The sequence below is a fragment of the Filicampus tigris genome, chromosome 4 (assembly GCF_054856515.1).
Source record: "Filicampus tigris isolate MCC_2025a chromosome 4, RoL_Ftig_1.0, whole genome shotgun sequence".
Classification (NCBI taxonomy): domain Eukaryota; kingdom Metazoa; phylum Chordata; class Actinopteri; order Syngnathiformes; family Syngnathidae; genus Filicampus; species Filicampus tigris.
This window is the reverse complement of record NC_141220.1, coordinates 6,172,007-6,193,392: the sequence shown is the minus strand read 5'-3', so window position 1 is coordinate 6,193,392 and position 21,386 is coordinate 6,172,007. Positions and strand designations below refer to the sequence as shown.

General features: G+C 43.5%; 1 protein-coding gene across 1 annotated transcript; it reads left to right on the top strand.

Moving 5' to 3' along the window:
• The first annotated feature begins 1,616 nt into the window (after window positions 1–1,616).
• Window positions 1,617–20,913, top strand: csnk2a2b (casein kinase 2, alpha prime polypeptide b). Its single transcript, XM_086028818.1, has 11 exons — window positions 1,617–2,636; window positions 3,428–3,539; window positions 4,778–4,879; window positions 7,842–7,892; window positions 7,971–8,030; window positions 8,135–8,218; window positions 18,309–18,419; window positions 19,517–19,618; window positions 19,691–19,791; window positions 20,521–20,669; window positions 20,833–20,913. Exons 1-11 carry the CDS (start codon window positions 2,533–2,535, stop codon window positions 20,904–20,906), a joined length of 1,050 nt encoding a protein of 349 aa, XP_085884944.1. The 5' UTR covers window positions 1,617–2,532; the 3' UTR covers window positions 20,907–20,913.
• The last annotated feature ends 473 nt before the right edge of the window (window positions 20,914–21,386 follow it).

The following is a 21,386-nucleotide window of genomic DNA, read 5'->3' as shown; positions in this document are numbered from 1 at the left end:
ACCATCCAGGAGGCATTCACCTGAAGATCTGAGACCGCAACATGGCTCATTGGTGATTAAAAGTTCGGATAAGTGGTAGGGCTGAATGATATTAGGAAAACATGCGATATGTGATATGGGTGTTGAATATATCGATATTATAGCGAAAGAAATACTGTTTTTGTGTTGGTTTAATATCAATTCAACATCAAGATGACATCAATTGAATGGCTTTGATGTCATATGTTGAATTGACATCAGACGCCCATTGGGTGTATTTGCATTCTGTATTTCATAAATACACTAAAAGTAATTTAATCAGAGGACTGTGCACGTACGCGATGACTGTATGTATAGTTGGAGCCGTTTCATAATATTGTAGAAAAGCGAGTGAGTCGACTGTTGTTTAAGCGTTGCATAGCAACGCTTCCTGTCCCACATGTGAAGGCGGCACTTCTTTGGACTACACAACATCTGCATATGTCAGATTAAAATAAATTATTCAAAATCTAACTCCCCATTGCCACCATTAGGATGAGTGCAGGTCAGGTGCGGAGCCATGGGTGGGCCTGGGTGGGCACAGGCCCACCCAGATTGACAAGACTGCCCACCCAGTGAGATTCATGAAAAAATATATATTTTAACATTTTTAGTAAATTATGAAATTATTAGTTTTTTTTAAATGAAATATTAAGAATGGTATAATTGTGGTTGCCTAAGAAAGGTCTGAACCTCATATTATTCGCTTTGTCATTTTATTTGAATATACGATGGGTCGGGACAGGATGATTGTGCTAAGTGTGAGAAATATTCAGGCCCACCCTGATTTTTCCAGGCCCACCCATTAGCCACGTTCTGGCTCCGCCCCTGGTGCAAATGTTGTGATCTGCACCTCTAGACAACTTCCAAGCCACAAGCAGTGGCTGTCGAATAGCGGTGCACATTTTTGATGTTTCACCTTCAAGAGGTGCTAGTCCTTACAGCCTCCTGAGCATGCAAGAGGAAAGGTGCTTAAGTTTCTGTGGGTATATGCGCACAGGCTAGATTTATTTAAATGCCGCTCCACCCAGAGTGCGTACGTTTCATCAAAGTGCGTAAATGACACAATTAAGTCGATGGGAGAATCTGTGCAGTCCAAAAATTTAGTTGCAGCGCTCCATTTCTGACCAAAGCACCCGTGAGAATGTGCCTAAGTGACTCCGTGTTCATTCTTGCCGTTTTATTCATTTATTTATTTTTTAACGCATGGCACCTATTATAAAACTAATGTACAGCAATAATAGTCTATTTTTCCCCTTATTTGACTTCAGTAACAGGAGATTTACAGATTATTTTCAATTGAAATTTTCAATTTAACAATCATTGCTGTGATGGTTTTTGTTATGCTGAGATGTACTTATTGTTTCGCTCAATTAATGAATTAGTTGATTATAAATAATTAGTTTAATTATCATTGTTGCTTGATTATGTTTTTACCAAGATTTCCAATGTTATTACTTGCTACTCAATGGATTTGACATAGGAATAAATTGATTTACGATCTCGATCACGGGACGAATTGAATTCGTAAGTCAAGGCAGAACCACACTGACTTGCATTCATAATTGGCATACTTTCGCTCCCCGTCACAAGAGGTCACTGTGCCCCAGCAGCTCGGCCGGTGATTATGTTCCTCGTCTTCACCCCCGCAGCCTGCGCTTTCACTTCCGGGTGGCTCTCGCGTCTCTTCACTACCGATCCGCTCCCCTTTCCTGTGCTGTCGACCGGGGAGGACTGTGGCCGCAGAAGACACCCACGGTTCCTCGGCCGCCGTCTCGTCCTGGGGGTCTCTCGAGACGCCCATTCCCCGCGCAGCCGGTCGCTGATGACGCGGGATCCGCTGCAGGTGGTGCACGGCGGCGAGCGCTCCTCGTCTGTGAGACATCTCCGCGCTCAAGTAGCATCGCTCGCTAACGTTAGCTAACAACATCGATCTCCGATACTCCACCCCCTCTCTCCCGGAGCTCGACCCCACTACTACCGATCAACATCGCCAATCAACATTTAATTGAAAGCTAAGAGTGAACCACGGAGGGGTTACTGCCCTCCATTTAGCACAGGAAACGTATCGCTTTACCGCCATCTAACGTTTTATATGCAGGGCCCGTGGCTCCAGGGTAGCCCCTCACTTTTAACCAAGCGGTGTTGAAATTACTGACACCATTCCTCTGTGGCCACTTTTGGAGCCGCTTTCTTTTCTACCTCATCACCCCGATGCCTCCTCGCTCCTTTCCGGAACCTCAACTCCCACTCTCAGCCCAATCGGGACCGTTGCTTCTGACAATCTGGTGAAGGAGAGCTGCACGGCGGGCATTTGAGCTCCTCCACCCGTTCCCTCTTCCCTCGTAACTTCATTTGGTGCAGAAGGAAGCTAGCTGGTCTGCTCATCCGCCTCGCACCCACACAAGACCGTCGACCCTCTTCTTGGTCTACAACCGGAACCCACTACAGATCCTTCAAGACCCATCTCCCCTCCCGTGAACGCCCCGCCGCTTCCGAGCCACGGGTCTCGCCATGCCGGGTCCGGTGGCCGGTAGCAAGTCCCGTGTGTACGTCGATGTCAACACATTGAAGAGCCGGGATTACTGGGACTACGAGGCCCACGTACCCAACTGGAAGTGAGGACATTTCTTCTTACCGTGGTTGGCTTTCATAGCATGCATGTGATGTCTGAACACCGCACATAATGGCTGCTTGTTAGGGAAAGTGTCGATGAGTGTCTATTTTTAGACTCCTCGCTGCTAGGGTGTGATGACACCAAGATAGTACCGTCTCTCACCATCCTCCTTTCCGCTTTGCCAGATTAATTCTTTGAAACTGCAGCACGGCATTCTAGTTAGCTCTTTTGCCTCACAGCTCAGGGTTCGAATATCTGCTCTGGCCTTAGGTTAAATAAGAGAGTCTACATAGTCCATAGATGTGACATGTTCAATTGCTGGCAACCAATCCAGGTTGTATAGCCGCTTCTCTCCCAAAGCGGCAGTAGCCATCTGTACTTGGAGCCGGGGGGTCACATGTTCGAATCTTGCTGTGCACAAAAATGTAAATATGGCAATAGTTGTTGGAAAGATGCTAGTCTGCTCGCTGTCAAAATGCCCTGGGGCAAGGCATCGTCCCCACCACCTCTAGTCATGTTTGCCAGCCTCTTTCTCTCTCAATCCCTCCTTGCATACCTTCATGTGTGCAACACAAAGTATGAGTTAAATTTCCCTCCGAGGTATTGCAATGCCAATGACTAAAATAAATTTAAAAAGTCATCTAAGATGGGCTTTAGCTCACCTGTGACCCAAATGATGACAAGCAATATAGAAAAAGGATGCATGGATGGACTTTCACTTCGGATCTGAAGATATTTTTTCACTCTTCCTTACATACACACAGTGCACAGATTCTCTGTCTGTCCCCATAGCAACCAAGAGGACTATCAGCTGGTACGTAAACTGGGCAGAGGGAAGTATAGTGAAGTCTTCGAGGCCATAAACATCACCAACAATGAGAAGGTGGTGGTCAAGATTCTCAAGGTGAGCAGGTTTGATCCTAAAGAGAAAAATACAACCCCCCCTGTCGTTAATTTTGCTAATGACACACATGATGAAGCTGGGCGGAATGTTGTGGGACAGCGCGTGAATCTGTCAGTCTGCTTCCTTCATGAAAAATGTGTTTATTACTCTTTTCTTGTTTTAAACTGCTTTCCAAGGCTTGTCCTTTTGCTTGTCCTTTTGGAAGACCCAGAAAGCCAAGAAAAAAAAAACCTGAGTGTAAAATCAATTCTTTGATAGTCACTGAACTGTGGTCCGATAAATGGGCTGTCGCTTGTCGAGTGATGGGATTGAATGACATGCGGTTTGAACTCTCAAGGCTTGTGTGAAAGGAGTTTTTTTCTCACAAAAATCGGATTTCCAATTTTTTTATAGAAAAAGAAATTGACATTATTCAAAACAAGTTTTTCTTTAATTTTCCCCCCTTTCTGGGATTTGCTTTATTTCTCCTGTTATCAAATTTGCTTTGAAACAGTTTTGTTTTCCTCCAAGCAATAACTTGCATCAGCTTCCACAGAAACAATGAAAATAAATATTTTGAAATCAGGTTCTTCCTTTTGGAAAAATGGAACTTTTGTCCAAATACGTTGAATCATTGCTTAATAAATGATTATTTTGCATGTTGAGCAATTTAACATGACAAAATAAGCTGTCAAATGTCTCAGCTGGTTGAAATATCTGTTGTTGAAGCGCATCGCCACACCCAGCTCTCTCATGCTCTTTTCATGTCGAGTGGGACAAGTGAGGCAATCGTCCTCTGCACATATCTTGGGTCGTTATTGACTCTGCAGATGGGACACAAATGTGGCAATGATTCTACTCATGCTGTCACTTTTTTTTTTAAGTACTGTAGTTGCTAGAGGGGTTGGAAATGGCCATAAAACTAGCGACAAATTGGCTAATTTGGCAACATTTATGAGCTTTGCTAACCCTGCTCAGCCATGTTTCGGGTCAGCATTGCACATCAGCGGGGATGCCATTTGACGTACAGAAGACAGCAAAATAGTATAAACTGGTGTACAACCTATGTAACCTAAATGTAAAGTGCGTTGTTGCTGCAAGAGTTGTCTCAGTGACTGACAGTATGATGCTGAAGCATGCAGACCAGCGGCAGACGAGCTGAATCAGCAGCTTCAGCATCAGGAGTCAAAAGTGACATGTGGGAGAGCTTTGTAATGGGATTTCTTCACCCCCCCCCCCCATCTCATGTCACATCTCAGCCAGTTAAGAAAAAGAAGATCAAGCGTGAGATCAAGATCCTGGAGAACCTGAGAGGTGGGACCAACATCATCCGTCTGGTGGACACAGTCAAAGACCCCGTGGTAAGTTATCTGATGAAAATACCATATTTCACTTACCAACAGGCGCACCGTATATTAGGTCAATATCAATGAATGGGTCTATTTAAAAATAATAATAATAATAATCATGTGTAAGACACACCAGGTTAAAAGGTGCATTATTTTTGTGAAGCATTTTTTGTTAAATAGTTTATTCTAACTGTACCGTATGTGTATTTGGTAGATTTAGCGCAAAATTCTGTGGTGTTAGGTTCAGACCAGCGGACATCATTGGTTAATGCCACGTGTCATGCTTGCTTTCGCTCTTTGTGCAACTTCACGGAGGGGTTCTTCAAGCAGAGGAGGGGATTCTCCGACAAACGAAAAAAAAACTTTTGAACATCGCTGGTCAATTTCATGACTGGTGGTTGTGTTATTACTTTGGCTAATGCTAAATGCTATCATGGTTTGCAGTTAAACAGCTGTAAACAAGTCAATGTACTCACCATTATCCAGAGATGGGCACTTCACCCTTTTTTTGCCAGCCCGTCCTCTGTCCGCGACCTGGGCGGCCTTCCGTCCTCATCCTTCCTTTCTTAATCATAAAAATAATCGTCCTCCAACCCCATCCGTCCTCGTCCTTTTAATTAAAGCGCTTCCGTCCTTACATTCTGTTGAATTTGATACAACTGTTTAACCAAGATAGCATTTAGCTCCAAGCGTGCAACACAAGACCGTCGTGATGTGATGAAGATTATGATGATGATGCCGACCGGAGCAAGCCAGGGGACAGCAGGAGAATATTTAAGATTTAGTAATAACGCCAAACAATTGCGTTTTTATTGCAAAACTTTTGCGTTTTAACAAGAGATGGACAAATGTGTTTTTTTCAGGGCCAATACCGATAATTAGCAGTCAAAGAGGCTGATAACCGATATTTGGAGCCGATATTCATGTTCACTAAAAATGAAAATATTGGCGTCAAATAAAAAATAAAAAAACTCTGAATTTTGTTTAATCATTTTTGAGCATATGTTTATTGAACAAGTCGCATAATGTTGAATTTTTAAACAAATATTATAAATGTTTGCCGATGTGGCCATCTTTGTTGTAAAAATTCCAACAAAAAGAGATATTGTATTGATTTCAAATAAAAACAAAAGGCGTATAGTGTTCCCAGGGTCTGTAGAATCTCTTATAAAGTTCACAGAAAATTTAAATAAATACCTCCTTGAAGTTAACATTGAAAACATATTAGACGCCTGCCAGCGGTTAGATGCAGCAGCGAATGAGAATGTGAATGTTGAAGTAAGTAGGAAGGAATTGAACTTTGTTTACCTCTCAGCCTCAAAGAGCGCAATGATATTGTCAGAGGTGGGCGTTCCGTCACTGACGCATGCCCGTTTTGCTGATGATTGACGAATAATGGCACACCTTTTAAAAATGACGGACTAAGCACTGACGGAGTAATCATCAATTGATTCATCACAAAAAAATGTCGGACTGACGATTGACAGATGGGTATCACTGACGGATGACAGACGAGCAAACTTGAATAAAATGCCCGTCTCTGGATATTGTCCTTGTAACATTGGAAACGTGCCACCAGAAATGAACCATTAGCCTTTGCACTACTTTCAATGACAAAATCTTAAACATCTTGTTTTGATAAAACTGCTGCTTTGGCTCTATTGCTTTCAAGTTTGCTAGACACTAGTTTTAATCTTTCCTATACTGCTGGCTTGGGTTGCGCAATTGTCTCTTTTTGTTGGCATCTGAGATAGACTGAAACCTGGTGTTGTTTGTCATGCTGTACAGTATATGAAACTAGTCTACCCTGCAAGGTTATCTTATGTAAGCCAGATTTGACACCCTGATTACCTTAAATTTGGTTTATTCATTTACCGGTAGTTACATGTGAATCCGAAAAATTGAAACGGCTCACAAAATGCTATATTGCATTGCACTACTAGAACATTGCAAATTACAACCACAGTAATAAAGATCTTGCTTTGACCTCTCTGACACAAAGTGTCAGAATGTTGATGGTCTGAGTATTTTAATTGCGTCAGTTGTATAGAGAAAATGAAACATCTTTGACTGTCGAGTGTAGACTATGAACAATTGTGTGAGAAATTCATCATAAATTCCTTTGACGAAATGGTAATTACATTATATTACATTATTAATTATCGGCCAGGCCCATTATCGGCACTGATATTTGGCTTTTTGACGAATATCGGCATTGGCCTTTTTTAAAACTCTGCAGGCCGATAATAAGTCATTTCAAAACTGTGGAAATCAAAACAAAGATATGTGAAAGTTTAACATTTGTCATTTTGAAATTTGCATTTACTGTAGAAAACTACTATTGTTTACGTTTTTCTTTATCCTTTTTAAGACATGCTGACAATCCTGGGTGCTCCCTCCTGCACTTTGTGTTAGAATTTTATAACAGAGATGTATACTGTCAAAAAATTATTGTAATAATGATTTAAAAAAAAAAAAAATCACCATTATGCAAACCTGAAACATTGTTCAATATACATGCTTAAAGACATTCCAACAAAGTTAAGAGTCATTTTTCTTTAGATTTTGATGCCAAAATTTTCCTTTTCACTGAAAATGAATATCGGCTCCAAATATTGGTTATCGGCCTCCTTGACTACTAATAATCGGGATCAGTATCGGCCCTGAAAAAAGCATATCGGTCTATCTCTAGTAATCAGTCTCCAATTTGTTTTGTGTCTTAGTTAATTGTAGCTGAATTTATCAGGCAAATGCCTTCATCTCCAAAATGAAACAAATTCAGATCAGATGTCTTCATTTCACCTTGCAAACGTGTTCCATGATCTCAATGTTCCTGAGAAGTAACTCCGAGTTGATGATGGACAAACATCTCTTGGTGTCTTTCATTCACCGGTTTTCTCGCCACTCTCTGTATAGTAGTTTGGAATTAAATGAACGAGTTCTGATCTCTTTAATGCTTGTCATGTCATCACAGTCCAGAACTCCAGCACTCGTCTTTGAATGCATCAACAACACAGACTTCAAGGTAAAAATGACTGTCTGTTCGACTGTTGCCCAGTGTTGTAATATTTTCAAATGACAAATTTGTTTCTCACCACCGCAGGAGTTGTACCAGAAGTTGACTGACTATGATATCCGATTTTATATGTTTGAACTACTGAAGGTGGGAAACTTTTTTTTTTAATTTTTATTTTTTTAATGACATTTAGTATATTCATGAATTTGATGTTTTCAACATCAGTGTGTTTATTAATGTTCCATGGCCAGGCCCTGGACTACTGTCACAGCATGGGAATCATGCACCGTGACGTCAAGCCCCACAATGTGATGATCGACCACCAGTTGAGAAAGGTAGGCAGTGTTCTATTAATCACTCACACACACGCACACACATCCCCTCCCAATGTTTCAATGCTGCTTTGGGGTGCATCTTTGTTGTCTGTGGTCGTCACGAAGCCTCAGACGCTTTTCCCGGGGTTTTACCCCCTGCCACTACAAAACTTTTTTTTTATGGGCACACAAAAAGGCATGTGTAATGGCTCCTGGCCGTGCAAAATGGTATTTGCTGTCTTGAAGAACAGCACATGGCTCTCTGTTCAACAAGGACAGATCCTTGCACACATAATTTTGGGTGTCAGGAGAATTGGGACGGGACTGCCACCCTTTCCCGTGGTGATAATCCGTAAGAAGTGGCCGCAATATTTTTTTTCTCTCTACTTTGGAGAGTGCTTAACCCACATCTGTGGGGATCAGTGGTGTCTCTGGCTAAAAATGCAGATAAAGGCATGGCCGCAGCTCCAGCTCCATCCAGGCTGTGGTCGAAGTGCTTTGAGCAAGGAATTTGAAGTTCTTATCATGCTTTTGTTTGCAATACTCGTGCACTTTCTGCATATCAACGGTGAAAGGCAAAAGGGCGGGGACATTCCTCCGAGACTCTCTGAGGTTTCTCAACACTGTACCCGCTATAAACTCATTCCACATTTCCTGGTCGACTTCTTGGCCTTCATTGTCAACGATTTAATCCTCAGCTTTTAATAGTGAGCTCACTCATCAATGTTTTTAGCTCATGTTGGAGTGGCCTGTCTGACTGCCATATCCGCATGTCGCCTTCAAATCTTCAGAAGTATTCATGTACTGTACTTGTATGAGGTCTTGTCTTCCATACTTTTTAAAGAGGTGACCTTCCTTGCATTCAAAATCAGCCTATCCCTCTTGCCTCGACAGATGTGATACCGGTTTGGCCGGCGTGTGCATGTCCGATGTTGCTCATCACGGTCCAAGGAATGCTCAGGAATTTTGTGTGAAGGCTCAGATACATGGAAAATTAGAGGGAACATTGGTCAGGAATCAGATTCATGGCATTGATCACACCCAAATGTTGTCTACAGAGGCAGTTGCTCTGTGTATGTATGCATGCATTGACTTCATATGTGTCCTGCCTGTCTCCAAGGCTACTGAGCCTGATTTTAGCCTACAACTGCAAACATAACCGGTATGCACGTTTTTTATTTAATTTTAATGGCACCAGTTTTCCATCTCCTGAAAGTATGTGTATGTCACTTTAAGGCTACGTTCACAGCCGCGTGCTGCCAAGCCATAGAACTTCAGTACAAACAGCACACAATGAAATTGTGTTTTAAAGCAATACTTAATCACATTTCTGATTTTATATGCAGCTGTGGCTAAAATAGCAAAGCTTGTGTTGAAAATGTATGTGAGGGGTGCGCAGTAACCGGTCAATTCAAGCGAATGAGCGAGCACAGTCTTTATAGTTATCGAGATACGTGGCATGAATATCGAGAGATGAAATTTGGTCCATATCGCCCAGCACTACTAAAGATGTCGCCATGTAGGTCTTTTCCATCAGTGGATTTTTTTTGTATGAACCTTGTAATGGAGGTGTCGGGCTGGAGGCCCAAACTTGTGACCTCGAAGAAGGACTGGATTAGGGCTGATTTATAAAATCCTCAATCTCCTCAGGTTGTCCGGTGCACCCAAAAAAATAGAACAATAAAGAAACAATGTTCACACTCATGCCACTCTTTGTTGATGGGGTTCATATTAATGTATAGGTGTGGATTTGTCTGTGCGTGATTGACAATACGTGTGTGTGCGTGTGTATTCGTATTCATGTTCGTGGTTTCTATAAACAGAACGAAACAAATGATTACTACAATATGAAAGCGTATGTAAATAACACAATCATAGTATAATATAACATAATCCAGTGATATACTAATAATATTACCAGTGTGTGGTAAACAAATAATAGTCATATCTCTCATGTCTCAATATGCAGGTTAAAGGAAGATTAATTAAACCAATAACACAAGCAATTTAGACATTAGAATTAACCACCATAAGAATCAGTTAAGAAAGGGGTTAATGGGGCCAAATAGGCTGGAACATGCCGAACATCACGTGAGAGGAGTGAGGATTACACATGCAAATGCAGATGATAGAAAAACTCTTCTTATTCACTTGGACAGCAGTAGGAAGTTATAAAACCTGAAACAATACTGTATATTAGCAATTTAGCCTAAATTACACTAATTTAACTAACTTCTAACCACTAGACATTAACGGAGCAGAAGTGAAAGTTGCATACATGCACAAAGTTACTACTCAAGAAGCAAATAGACAACATATTCGACATAAACTTACATTCTCATGGACGCATGGACTGTTTGAGCAAGAAATTGTAAGGAGAAGTACAGACAGGAGGACGGAGCGATTGGTCCCAACAAACGATATCTGCACACTGATTCTAAACATGGGTGCGCTGCCGAATACTGTGCCCTGATTGGTGGAGAGACGGGAAGATGACTCAAGATTGGTTGCTAGGCAGTTGCTTTCGGCCACCTACGTGATTATATAGGAATAACACCCCAAGTTAAAGAACTAACAGGAGAAAAGATTCTCAAATACAACACAAATTATACCATAAAGTCAGAACCTTGTTAACAGCCGCCCCCAACTTTGAAGAGCAAAGGTGAAGTGAGTCAATCGGGAATGTCTTGAGGAAGTGCAGAGAGCTTAATAGGCTTTGCCAGGTCTGATGTAGGATTTGTCTTTGACCTGTATTTGAGCAGTGCGGATCTTACCATCAGCACCAGAGAAAACGTCCATGACCTTACCAACAGGCCAATAGGCACGCGGATGCTGCTGGTCGACGACAAGAATGATGTCATCAACGCGGATGTCCTCTTGATCCTGTTGCCACTTGGAGCGGCGCTGGAGGGATGGCAAGTAATTCCTGATGAAATGGATCCAAAACTGGTCTGCTAAGACCTGACAATGTCTCCATCTGCGGCGGCTGAGGAGTTCTGTCTCTGAGTACACAACTTACGGGGTGCATGGGTCAAGCCGCCCCATCAGCAGCATGTTGGGAGTGATAGGATCAGCATCTGCCACATCTGAGGAGGTGTAGCCGAGAGGCTTCGAATTGATGATGCCTTCCACTTCGGTAAGGGTGGTTCTCAGGACCTCCTCGGTGACAGTTTGGGATCCCAATATGGTGTGTAAAGCAGACTTGATGGAGCGGATTTCACGTTCCCAGGAGCCACCAAAATGAGGAGCACTTGGTGGGTTGAAGCGGAAGTGGATTTGTTGACTAGCGAGTTGTGATTGCAGGTCAGGTACAAGGGAATTGAATTTGTCTCGGAGTTCCGAGCTGCCACCTTTGAAGTTTGTGTCTTGATCGGACAGAACTCGTGAGGTTTCCCCGTCTGGAGATTAAACGTCGTAGACTCATGAGGAACGAATCAGTGTCCATGCTGGCCAGCAGATCTAGGTACATGGCATGTGTTGTGAGGCACTTGAATATAATGGCCCATCGCTTCTCATTGCGCCTCCCTATCTTGATGAGAAGCGGTCCAAAACAGTCCATTCCAGTGGAATAAAAGGTGGGATGGTGTAACCTTAAACTGGAAGGTGGAAGGTCGGACATTTTGGGTACAGTTGGTTGGCTGCGCCACTTGCCGTACTCTAAAGTGGTGTTGGTGCTTGCGGAAAGCCTCTCTGCCCTGCAAGATCCAGAACCTTCTACGCAGTTCAGCGGAAACTCCCTCAAGCCTGGATGGGCGGGTTTTCTGTCACAGTCTGCTATGATTAGCTTTGTGATGAGATGATGAGGGTCCAGGACGATATGGTGTACAGTATCAGAACTGATGGATTCACAACGTCTGAGTCGGCCCCCAACACAGATCAGCTGAGTCTCTGGGTCACACTTTGGGGCCAGAGTGAGTAGTCTACTGCTGGACGGTATGGACTTTTTGATGAGAGGAGGGAAAGTTCCTCTGGAAAACAGTCACTTTGGATCTGTCAGAGAAGGAAGAGTTCAGCTTGTCTGAAGGATTCAGCTGTTGGCTTTGATCAGTGGCCGCCCCGTGACTTGCGCTAACTGTAGCTTCCAGTAGTTCTTGGAAACAATCAAACTGACAGGTGTCCGGCACAAGTGAATATTGGGGAGCAGTAATGAGGCCACAGAACTTAGCTTTGCACAGCTCAGCTATATCCTCTGTCGGGACTGGAAGACCAATGGGATTCGCCGTTGTGAAGAAAGGCAGGACCGGAGCTTCAGCGGCTGTGATTCTGGATCTGTGAAAGGGTCAGTCCACAAGTGATATCATGAGCTGGATTCTCGCTAGAGCGGACTTTCTGATGTGAGTTCATGAATTGCTCTCGGTTACCTCCTGGATGTCCACGACTCTTGTACCGACGAACACCTTGTAGCGGAAGAAAGGGGACTGCAGCCAGGACAACACGGTGGTGGAGTCGGTCCAGTAGGTGATTTCAGCAATGGGACCTGTGAGCTCTCGTTTCAGGACGCCACCAAGCTGGGCTCCGATATGGGCAGCGCAGAGTTCCAGTCTTGGAATGGACTGCTGGCGGACTGGAGCAACACGGGAACGGGCAGCTAGGAAGGCCACCTGGATTTCACCCTCAGTTCTAACAGTACGCAGGTAGGCAACTCACCCATAGGCCCTTTCTGGGGAATCTGAGAAGACGTGAATGCTCTGGGAGGCAGCTGAAAGGTCGGTGTCTCAGTGGACATAACGATTAATAGTAACATTATGAAGTGATGGTAGTTCACTCACCCACACATGCCAAAGCTGGAGCAGATCCTCTGGAAGATGAGGATTGTCCCAGTCCCTTTTCTTTCCCCAGAGGCTCTGCACCAACATCTTTGCTCGAGTTATGTATGAAATTAGCAGCCCGAGGGGGTCGTATTGTCTGGCTAGCACTCTGTAAATGTTGCGCATTGTAGGTTCTGGTTGCTCAATGTGGCAGACACGATAGGTGAGAGTGTCTGTTTTGTAGTGCCAGTGCAGCCCAAGTGTGTGTTCTGGTGGATCTGTATCATCCATTGAATGCCACAGTTCTCAACTTTCTGATGTGAGTTCAGGTGGCAGGTGACTGATAATGTCGGGAACATTGGTGGCCCACTGCCGCAGTTCAAACCAGACTGGAGCAGGTTTTGGAGCTTTGTGACGAGCTGCTTCGCTTCAGCTGTAGATGGAAAGCTTTGGAGGAGATTGTCCACATAAAAACAGCTCTCAACTGACTGTAGAGTGTCTTCATCAGGACTACTGTGATCGGTGATGTGCTTTTGTAGGGCGAAGGTTGCGCAGCAAGGACTAAGGGTAGTTCCAAAAGGAAGAACCTGCCACTGATAGATGTCGGTCTTAGTATTGCGATTCATGTCCCTCCAAAGGAAGCGGTGGAAGGGCTGGTCCTCAGAGAGGAGGCGGACCCGATGAAACATGCCCTTAATGTTGCTGCTCACAGCAATAGGATACTGTCTGAAACGGAGCAGGACACAGAGGAGACTTGAACCGAAGACTGGTCCTGCGAGTAGATGTTCATTCAGACTAGTGTTTTGGAAGGTGAAGGAACAGTTGAAAACGATGCGGTCCTTGCCATTATGATGGACCATGTGATGTGGGATATACCAGGAATTGCTACTATGCTCTTCGGGTGATGTGAGCTTTCGGGCGTAGCCCGAGTCCGCCAGCTTTTTGATCTCTTGACAGTAGGAGGCAGACTTGGCGGGATCTTTGGCAAGACGACTTTTGGTGCCGCGAAGGTGACTCATAACACATGACTGAGAAGGTCGGTAGAGGGAGTCGACGTGTTGGTTAGAAGACACTGAGGCGTGTAGAACTGGTGCAGCAAGACTTTGGCAAAACCCTGCAGAGTCCATCCAAGACGAGTCTTCAGTGCTGCTGGACCCCCTGGTGGACCTACGTGCACGGGCTCCACTGGAGTGAGAAGATGAGGATAGTCTGAACCAATGAGGAGTGGCTGGTCTTGACTCAATGAATGGAGTGGGAGGTCTCTAAGATAGCGATAAGTCTTCTTCAGGGCCTCGACAGGATGAGCATGCTTTGAGAGACCAAGCTCTGCCGCAGTGAAGGCTTTGTGAATGCGAAACGATTTGTGAGGATGAGCGGTTGACGATATGGAGAAGGACACTGACTTCCCTGACACAGTCTTCTGGTCTTGACAGATTGTTCAGATTGCCAGATTCTCACTCAGCCCCTTGAGGTGTAGCGCTTGCGCAGCATTGTGTAGTATGATTGTTCGCTCAGAGCCATCGTCGAGGATGGCATACGTCTCGAGTCTGTGCTTGCCATTGTGGAGAAGAACTTTGACCATCTTCAGCAAAACACAGCTACTTCTGAGATCTGGGTCAAGATAGTAGGTAGCGGGCTCGACAGTCTCTGGAGCTGGGTGCTTGGATTTGGTCGTGGTGGCAGAGTTGACCTCATGGAGTATGTCAAGGTGTGTCTGGTTGCATTGTTGACATTTTGCTTTGAGATAACATTGAGCAGCTAAGTGATTTCTGCCACATCTCCAGCAGCGCTTCCCAGTTTTGATCCAGGATGCACGTTGTTTTTGTAGAGACCTCCTTAAACTGCGAACACTGATTGAAGTAATGCTGCTCATTATCACAGAAGGGGCAATACTTCTTAGGTTTATCGAGTTTGGTACTCATCTGAGTTCGGACTTGCGATGAAGACTCAGGTGGCTTTGGAGCAGGGTCGGAGCCAAGTAGAACTGTGGCAGGACGTGCACCGTACTTCTACTGTTTGGCCTTTTGGACCTTCTGGCGGTTCTCGCGTGAGTGCCTTGAGTGTGAAGGTGTGAAGTCCTCATCCTGAACCTGTACTTCATATTCAAGACAATCAGAGAAGTGAGCCACCGTTGGCATTGGGTTGCAGATGGGATCGACATGGCGTTTAAACTGTGCTCTGAGCTCATGAGGCAGCTTGGAGAGAAGACGCGATGTGCGTCATCCGCATTCTAACTCAGCCCTGCCTTCGTTGCCTAATTTCTCTACCATGCCGACCAGAGATCTGACTTTGCGGCTGAAGAGACGAAATCCTCGGCTGTCCCCACTTCGGATTAAAGGCTCGGTCAGAACTTCATTGATATGCTGCAAAGCTAATTTGTGTGGCTGCCCATACATTTCGATCAGTGAGGCCATCATCTTTGAATAGGGAGTTGAACTATTACTGCAGGAATCAGTGATGAGAACAGCTTCTCATCAATCTTCGAATTTGATGTGATCAACCAGTATTTGGTACTTAAATCGCTCAATCGCATCTCTGGGCAAGATATTGTCAAGGGCAACTGGCATGGATCATCGTTGGTGAAAGAAGGGATTTGAGGCTTTGGTCCTCTGTATGTAGCCTCTACAGAAGATGGCTCTTGAGTAACTGTGTATGGCTCAACATATTCTTGAGGGTTCTGCAGCCCTGGCTCATAGGAATGTGGGTATGACACCGGAGGCGGCGGCATAGGTTCATCAGCTGGAGGAGGAGGAGGGGGTAGAGGATCAGTTGATGGAGGAATTGGCCTTGCATCAGGCCATGGTGGAAGTTAATCCACTGGGGCTCTGAGATTGTGAACTGGAGTGGATGCTCTCTCAGGAGGATGATGAGGCACATATGAGGAAGTACTGTCCTCAAACTGAGCCGAATGCTTTGACGCGACGCGTTGAGGCTGGGTCGCTGACCTCAGGGAGAGAAAGTTGAAGATATTCTGCATATCTCGCCTGAGCTGATTGTTTTCTTCCCTCATCTCCTGCAGAGCTGACATGACTGCTTCGGAGCTGAGATACTGAGGTGCAGGTCTAACTGTAGGCGAAAAGATGACTGGAGCTGGAGTTTGGATAGCTGCTCATGGAGTTTGGATAGCTGCTCCCACGTTGGAGTGGTCATGAAGTGTGAGAAAGGGATGATGACGTGGTGGAGGAGTCACCAGGAAGTCATCGAGGTAGCAAGGCCGTCGTACTTCACGGCGAGGACGAGCGTTAGTCATCGTAGAGTTGAGGAAATCAAGGATCCGTCTCGAAGGACCATGTCGGGCTGGAGGCCCAAACTTGTGACCTCGAAGGACTGTATTAGGGCTGATTTATAAATTCCTCAATCTCCTCAGGTTGTCCGGCCAGAACAATAAAGAAACGATATTCACACTCTCATGCCACTCTTTATTGAAGAGTTATGTTGATGGGGTTCACATTAATGGATAAGTGTAGATTTGTCTGTGCGTGATTGACAATATGTCCGTGTGCGTGTGTTCGTATTCGTGTTTGTGGTTTCTATAAACAGAAAGAAACAAATTATTACTACAGTATGAAAGCGTATGTAAATAACACAATCATAGTATAATACAACATAACTCAGCGATATACTAATATTACCAGTGTGTGGTAAACAAATGATAGGTGGATCTCTCATGTCTCAATATGCAGGTTAAAGGAAGATTAATTAAACCAATAACACAAGCAATTTAGACATTAGAATTAACCACCATAAGAATCAGTTAAGAAAGGGGTTAATGGGGCCGAATAGGCTGGAACATGCGTCACTCACGTTAGAGTAGTGAGGATTACATATGCGAACGCAAAAAAAAGATAGAAAAACACTTCTTATTCACTTGGACAGCAGTAGGAAGTTATAAAACCGGAAACAATACTGTGTATTAGCAATTTTCCTAAATTACACAAATTTAACTAACTTCTAACCACTAGACATTAACGGAGCAGAAGTGAAAGTTGCATACATGCACAAAGTTACTACTCAAGAAGCAAATAGAGAACATATTCGACATAAACGTACATTCTCATGGACGCACGAACGGTTTGAGCAAGAAACTGTAAGAAGTACAGACAGGAGGACGGAGCGAGTGGTCCCAACAAAAGATGGGTGCGCTGCCGAATACTGTGCCCTGATTGGTGGAGAGACGGGAAGACGACTCATGATTGGTTGCTGCTTGCTAGGCAGTTGCTTACGGCCGCCAACGTGATTATACAGGAATAACACCCCAAGTTAAAGAACTAACAGCAATAGAGAAAAGGCTCTCAAATACAACACAAATTATACCATAAAGTCAGAACCTTTGTTAACATTCCTGATGGTGTGAGCCTGACTTAATTTGACCAAATTCATCCAGCCACCCATTTTCTCTACTGCTTATCATCGTTAAGGTCACGTTGTCAGCTTGAGCCTCTCCCAACTGTCTTTGAGTAAGGCGGGGTACCCTCTGATCTGGTCGTCAGTCAAGCATGTTGAGATATTATTTTTACATATCAAGGGGATCTCATATTAAAAGCATTTTTTTGTCCCTCCATTTTGTTGCAGTTTTCATTTCAGCCCTCATCCTTTTTGACTCACTTTAGAGAATATCCTCTCTCTTGTTGGGGATGTCAGTTCCTCTCTTACATTACGTGTGAATAGTGTAGGAGGTAGCCTTAAAATAACAGCAGATGTAATTTCGGTTCCACCACGCTCTGTTAGTGACTACTGCCACACAATTCACCTGGCGTTAAGTGCATGGTGGAATTTTTACACAATAAATGAGATCTGACAAAGAAGCTGACAGAGATGTCAAGGGATTTTTGAGAATAGGGAAAAGAAACACTGAGTATATTTACTTATTCTTAAAACTTTGCCCGAATGCTCCTCAGTGTGCTATATGAGGTATTCAAAGGGGTATTTTTATAATATGTAACAAAGTTATGTTGTAACTGATGTCTTACGTGAAATTCCTGCTGTCATTATCATAATCTAGAGCTGGGTTGTAATTTATAAACTCAACATTATTATCAAGGATTCATAGAAACGTGTATTTAGAAAGCATTTGAATGGTTTCGTAGTCATACTGTTCCTCATAAAAAACTTAAATTGCGCTTCAAATGGTACACTTTGCAACCTGTCCAGCAGGGGGCAACAAACTGCTGATTTATGACCAGAGCATCACCAAAACAACACAGTTGATAAATTCCACAAAATAAATGAAGGACTTCCATCTCATGAGGCTTGGTTACATTCCCAGTCCAGTATTCTAGCAAACCGACCACTATCGACTGTACTTTCCATATTTTTCAATTCTCTGTGAATTCATACTTTTAACAAATGGTTTGTTTCCATAGTTACGGCTTATAGACTGGGGTTTGGCGGAGTTCTACCACCCTTCCCAGGAGTACAATGTCAGAGTGGCGTCCCGTTACTTCAAAGGACCCGAGCTCCTGGTGGATTACCAAGTAAGGCACGCATCACACATCACGTCCCAGCAGTGGCGTCCTTAGAGATGCTTCTGACACAGATACAGTTGGGGAAATAATGACCCCCTGCTCAATTTGTAACTTTTCTCAATTACAAAGAAGAAAAAAAAAAACTTGAATTTTTCTTTACATTTTTTCTTTATTTATTTTTTTACTGAGAGTTATAGTGTAATGTAGCATATAACAAGTACTTTTACAATAGCATTAACTTTGTAAAATTAATTTGTGCATAGGCCTGTCATGATAATTACTATATGCATCTTTGTTTACATTCATCATAATCATTCACTCGCGCTGCTCCTTCCCGCTTCTTTCTCTCAACACAACACAACAGGAGTGAAATGGCTTCTGAAAAACGGTTCAGTACAACTTTTCCGGTTGGACTTGCGTCTCGTGCACGCGCAACTCTATCTCGTGTTTTTAGTGAGGCGCAGCGGTGTACAGTATCGATGATAATAGCCAAGTAGCGCTAATGCTCAGCATTGTTCGGCTAACAGCTATCGTCCACGGTGCTCTTTTGCATAATGTCATTGGTTGTTTATGAACTATGCGTTCTGTGGACATTCGCTACAACCGCCAGGAAGTTAAAAAGACTGACGACTGGCATCAGATAACCGTTTTGAATGGCAGAACTGACAGGGAAACCAGCCAGTGAACAGTCTGTATGGCTCCAATGCAAGATCTCTGGTGCATCGAGAGATTACAGCTTGCTAGAAATAGCTAAACCGTATGTTGATACAAACACGTCAGTTTTTGTGCGATTGCGCATCATATAAAAATTATTTCATAACTTGGGTTTTAAGTCGATTAGATCACTTCGAAATCAACCTTTGTTGAGCCAAGGTACTTTTTTTACATTAGAAAATGTGACGTGATGAGCATTAAAAAAAACACTGGTACTATCGTTTATCACTATAGTTTCTGGGAAAATGTATCATCCTTTTTTTTTTTTTTCATTGTGACATGCACATTTGTGTGCATAATAGATATTTCATCAATTATATTGCTTGTACCATTAATAATCTCCCGGTCCGTTCTCATTATCGGCAGTGCTGTTTGGTGATGTTGTCTTTCAGATGTATGATTACAGTCTAGACATGTGGAGCTTGGGTTGTATGCTTGCCAGTATGATCTTCCAGAAAGAGCCCTTCTTCCACGGGCAGGACAACTACGACCAGGTAGCTCTCTCACCATGGCATTTGAGACGTGTCAATTATTTGCTTAATTTTGAACTCTGATCTGTTTTGCAGCTGGTGCGAATTGCCAAGGTGCTGGGGACTGATGAGCTGTTCGGCTACCTGCGTAAATACCACATTGAACTGGATCCACGCTTCAAAGATCTACTTGGACAGTAAGTCAGTCTTGAGTTCTCACTCGAGTTAGTTTGTAGTTAAATTTGTCATGGACGAGAACATTCTTCGTGCAAGCTTAATTGTCCGACACCCTTAATAAAACCATATCGAATTTTCCAGTCAACATTATGAAGACAAACTGAAATGATCCAACTGCGGTAAACCAAAAATGCCGTATGGTTTTTGTGTGCCGTCATAATTTTATCGTGTACTGGAGCATACAGTCGTCGATGAATATGTTCTATGCAGGCCCATTAGTTGGGACACGGCATTCTGATTAATATTGCGTTTGTGGGATATGAGTTAAGCAACAAAATGCACATGCTTTTAGCCATTTCAGCGGGCGGCCATTTCATCACTTGTGACGACTGAAAATGACAACACAGTTGCTCAGGGCTGAGGTAACGACCAATTACAGCTCACCTGTTTTCTGAAGCTGAGCCGTGATTGGTCGTTATCTGAGCCCTAAGTAACTGTGATGTCATTTTCCCTTGACACAAGTGACAAAATGGCAGCCCCCTCAGATGGCTAAAAAAGGCTAGATTTCTCATATACCACAAACGCAATATTAATCAGAATGCTTTGTTTCAACCAGAGGGCTTGCAAAGAACATATTGTTGAAAAAAGATATGTTTGGCTTGACTTCCCCATAGGTTTGTGAATGTTGTGGCACTACTAGAGTAATGACAATGTTCTGCTAATTGTTTTGATACTGCGTATGATCTCAGACAGAGCAGGAAGCGCTGGGAGCAGTTTGTGCAGACCGAGAACCAGCACCTAGTGAGTCCCGAGGCTTTGGACCTCCTGGACAAGCTGCTTCGTTACGACCACCAACAGAGACTGACCGCCACAGAGGCCATGGAGCATCCCTACTTCTGTTAGTAACACACACACATTCCAGCATTGATTTGATAAGACTAGACACGGGGGGGTGCCCCTGAATGTTTGTTCACTGGCTTGTGCTTTATTATTATTATTCAATAACTTGTTAGTGTGGAGCTCCAGGATGCATTAAGACTAAGCACTGTACTTTACAACAGACCCGGTTGTAAAGGAGCAGTCTCTGTCAAACTCCGAAAACATGGTTTCCAGTGGCAACACCACGACGCGATGAAACACAGGTATGTATACAATATGGAATCGAATCTGGCAAGGAGCCATTAGAAACTTCGTGAAAATGGATACGCACTTAAAAAATCATTTGGTGACACAATATTACATTTTGGGCTGTCAGGTCAACAGTAAGTCAAGAGTAAATGGCCAATGTCATTCCTATCACAAAACGTGCATTCTGTACTTTTTGTTGAAATTTTAAAATGATGTTCAGTCGTGATAAAACAGTTGCAATTGCAACATCAACACTAATGAGATCTCTGGTCTTGATGGCAATCGATAGAAATTCAGCGATTACCATTCCATTATTGATACTGGTAATTGATCCAATTCCTTCCATTCGCACTGGGTGAGGGAATGGAATAATACAAATGATATGACATTGTTGATGTCAATGTCATTGAATATATCAATATTTGATAAGATAATTCAAAAGATGTTTCTGCTGTGCAATATGGTCAGATTTCCCGATAATGTACGT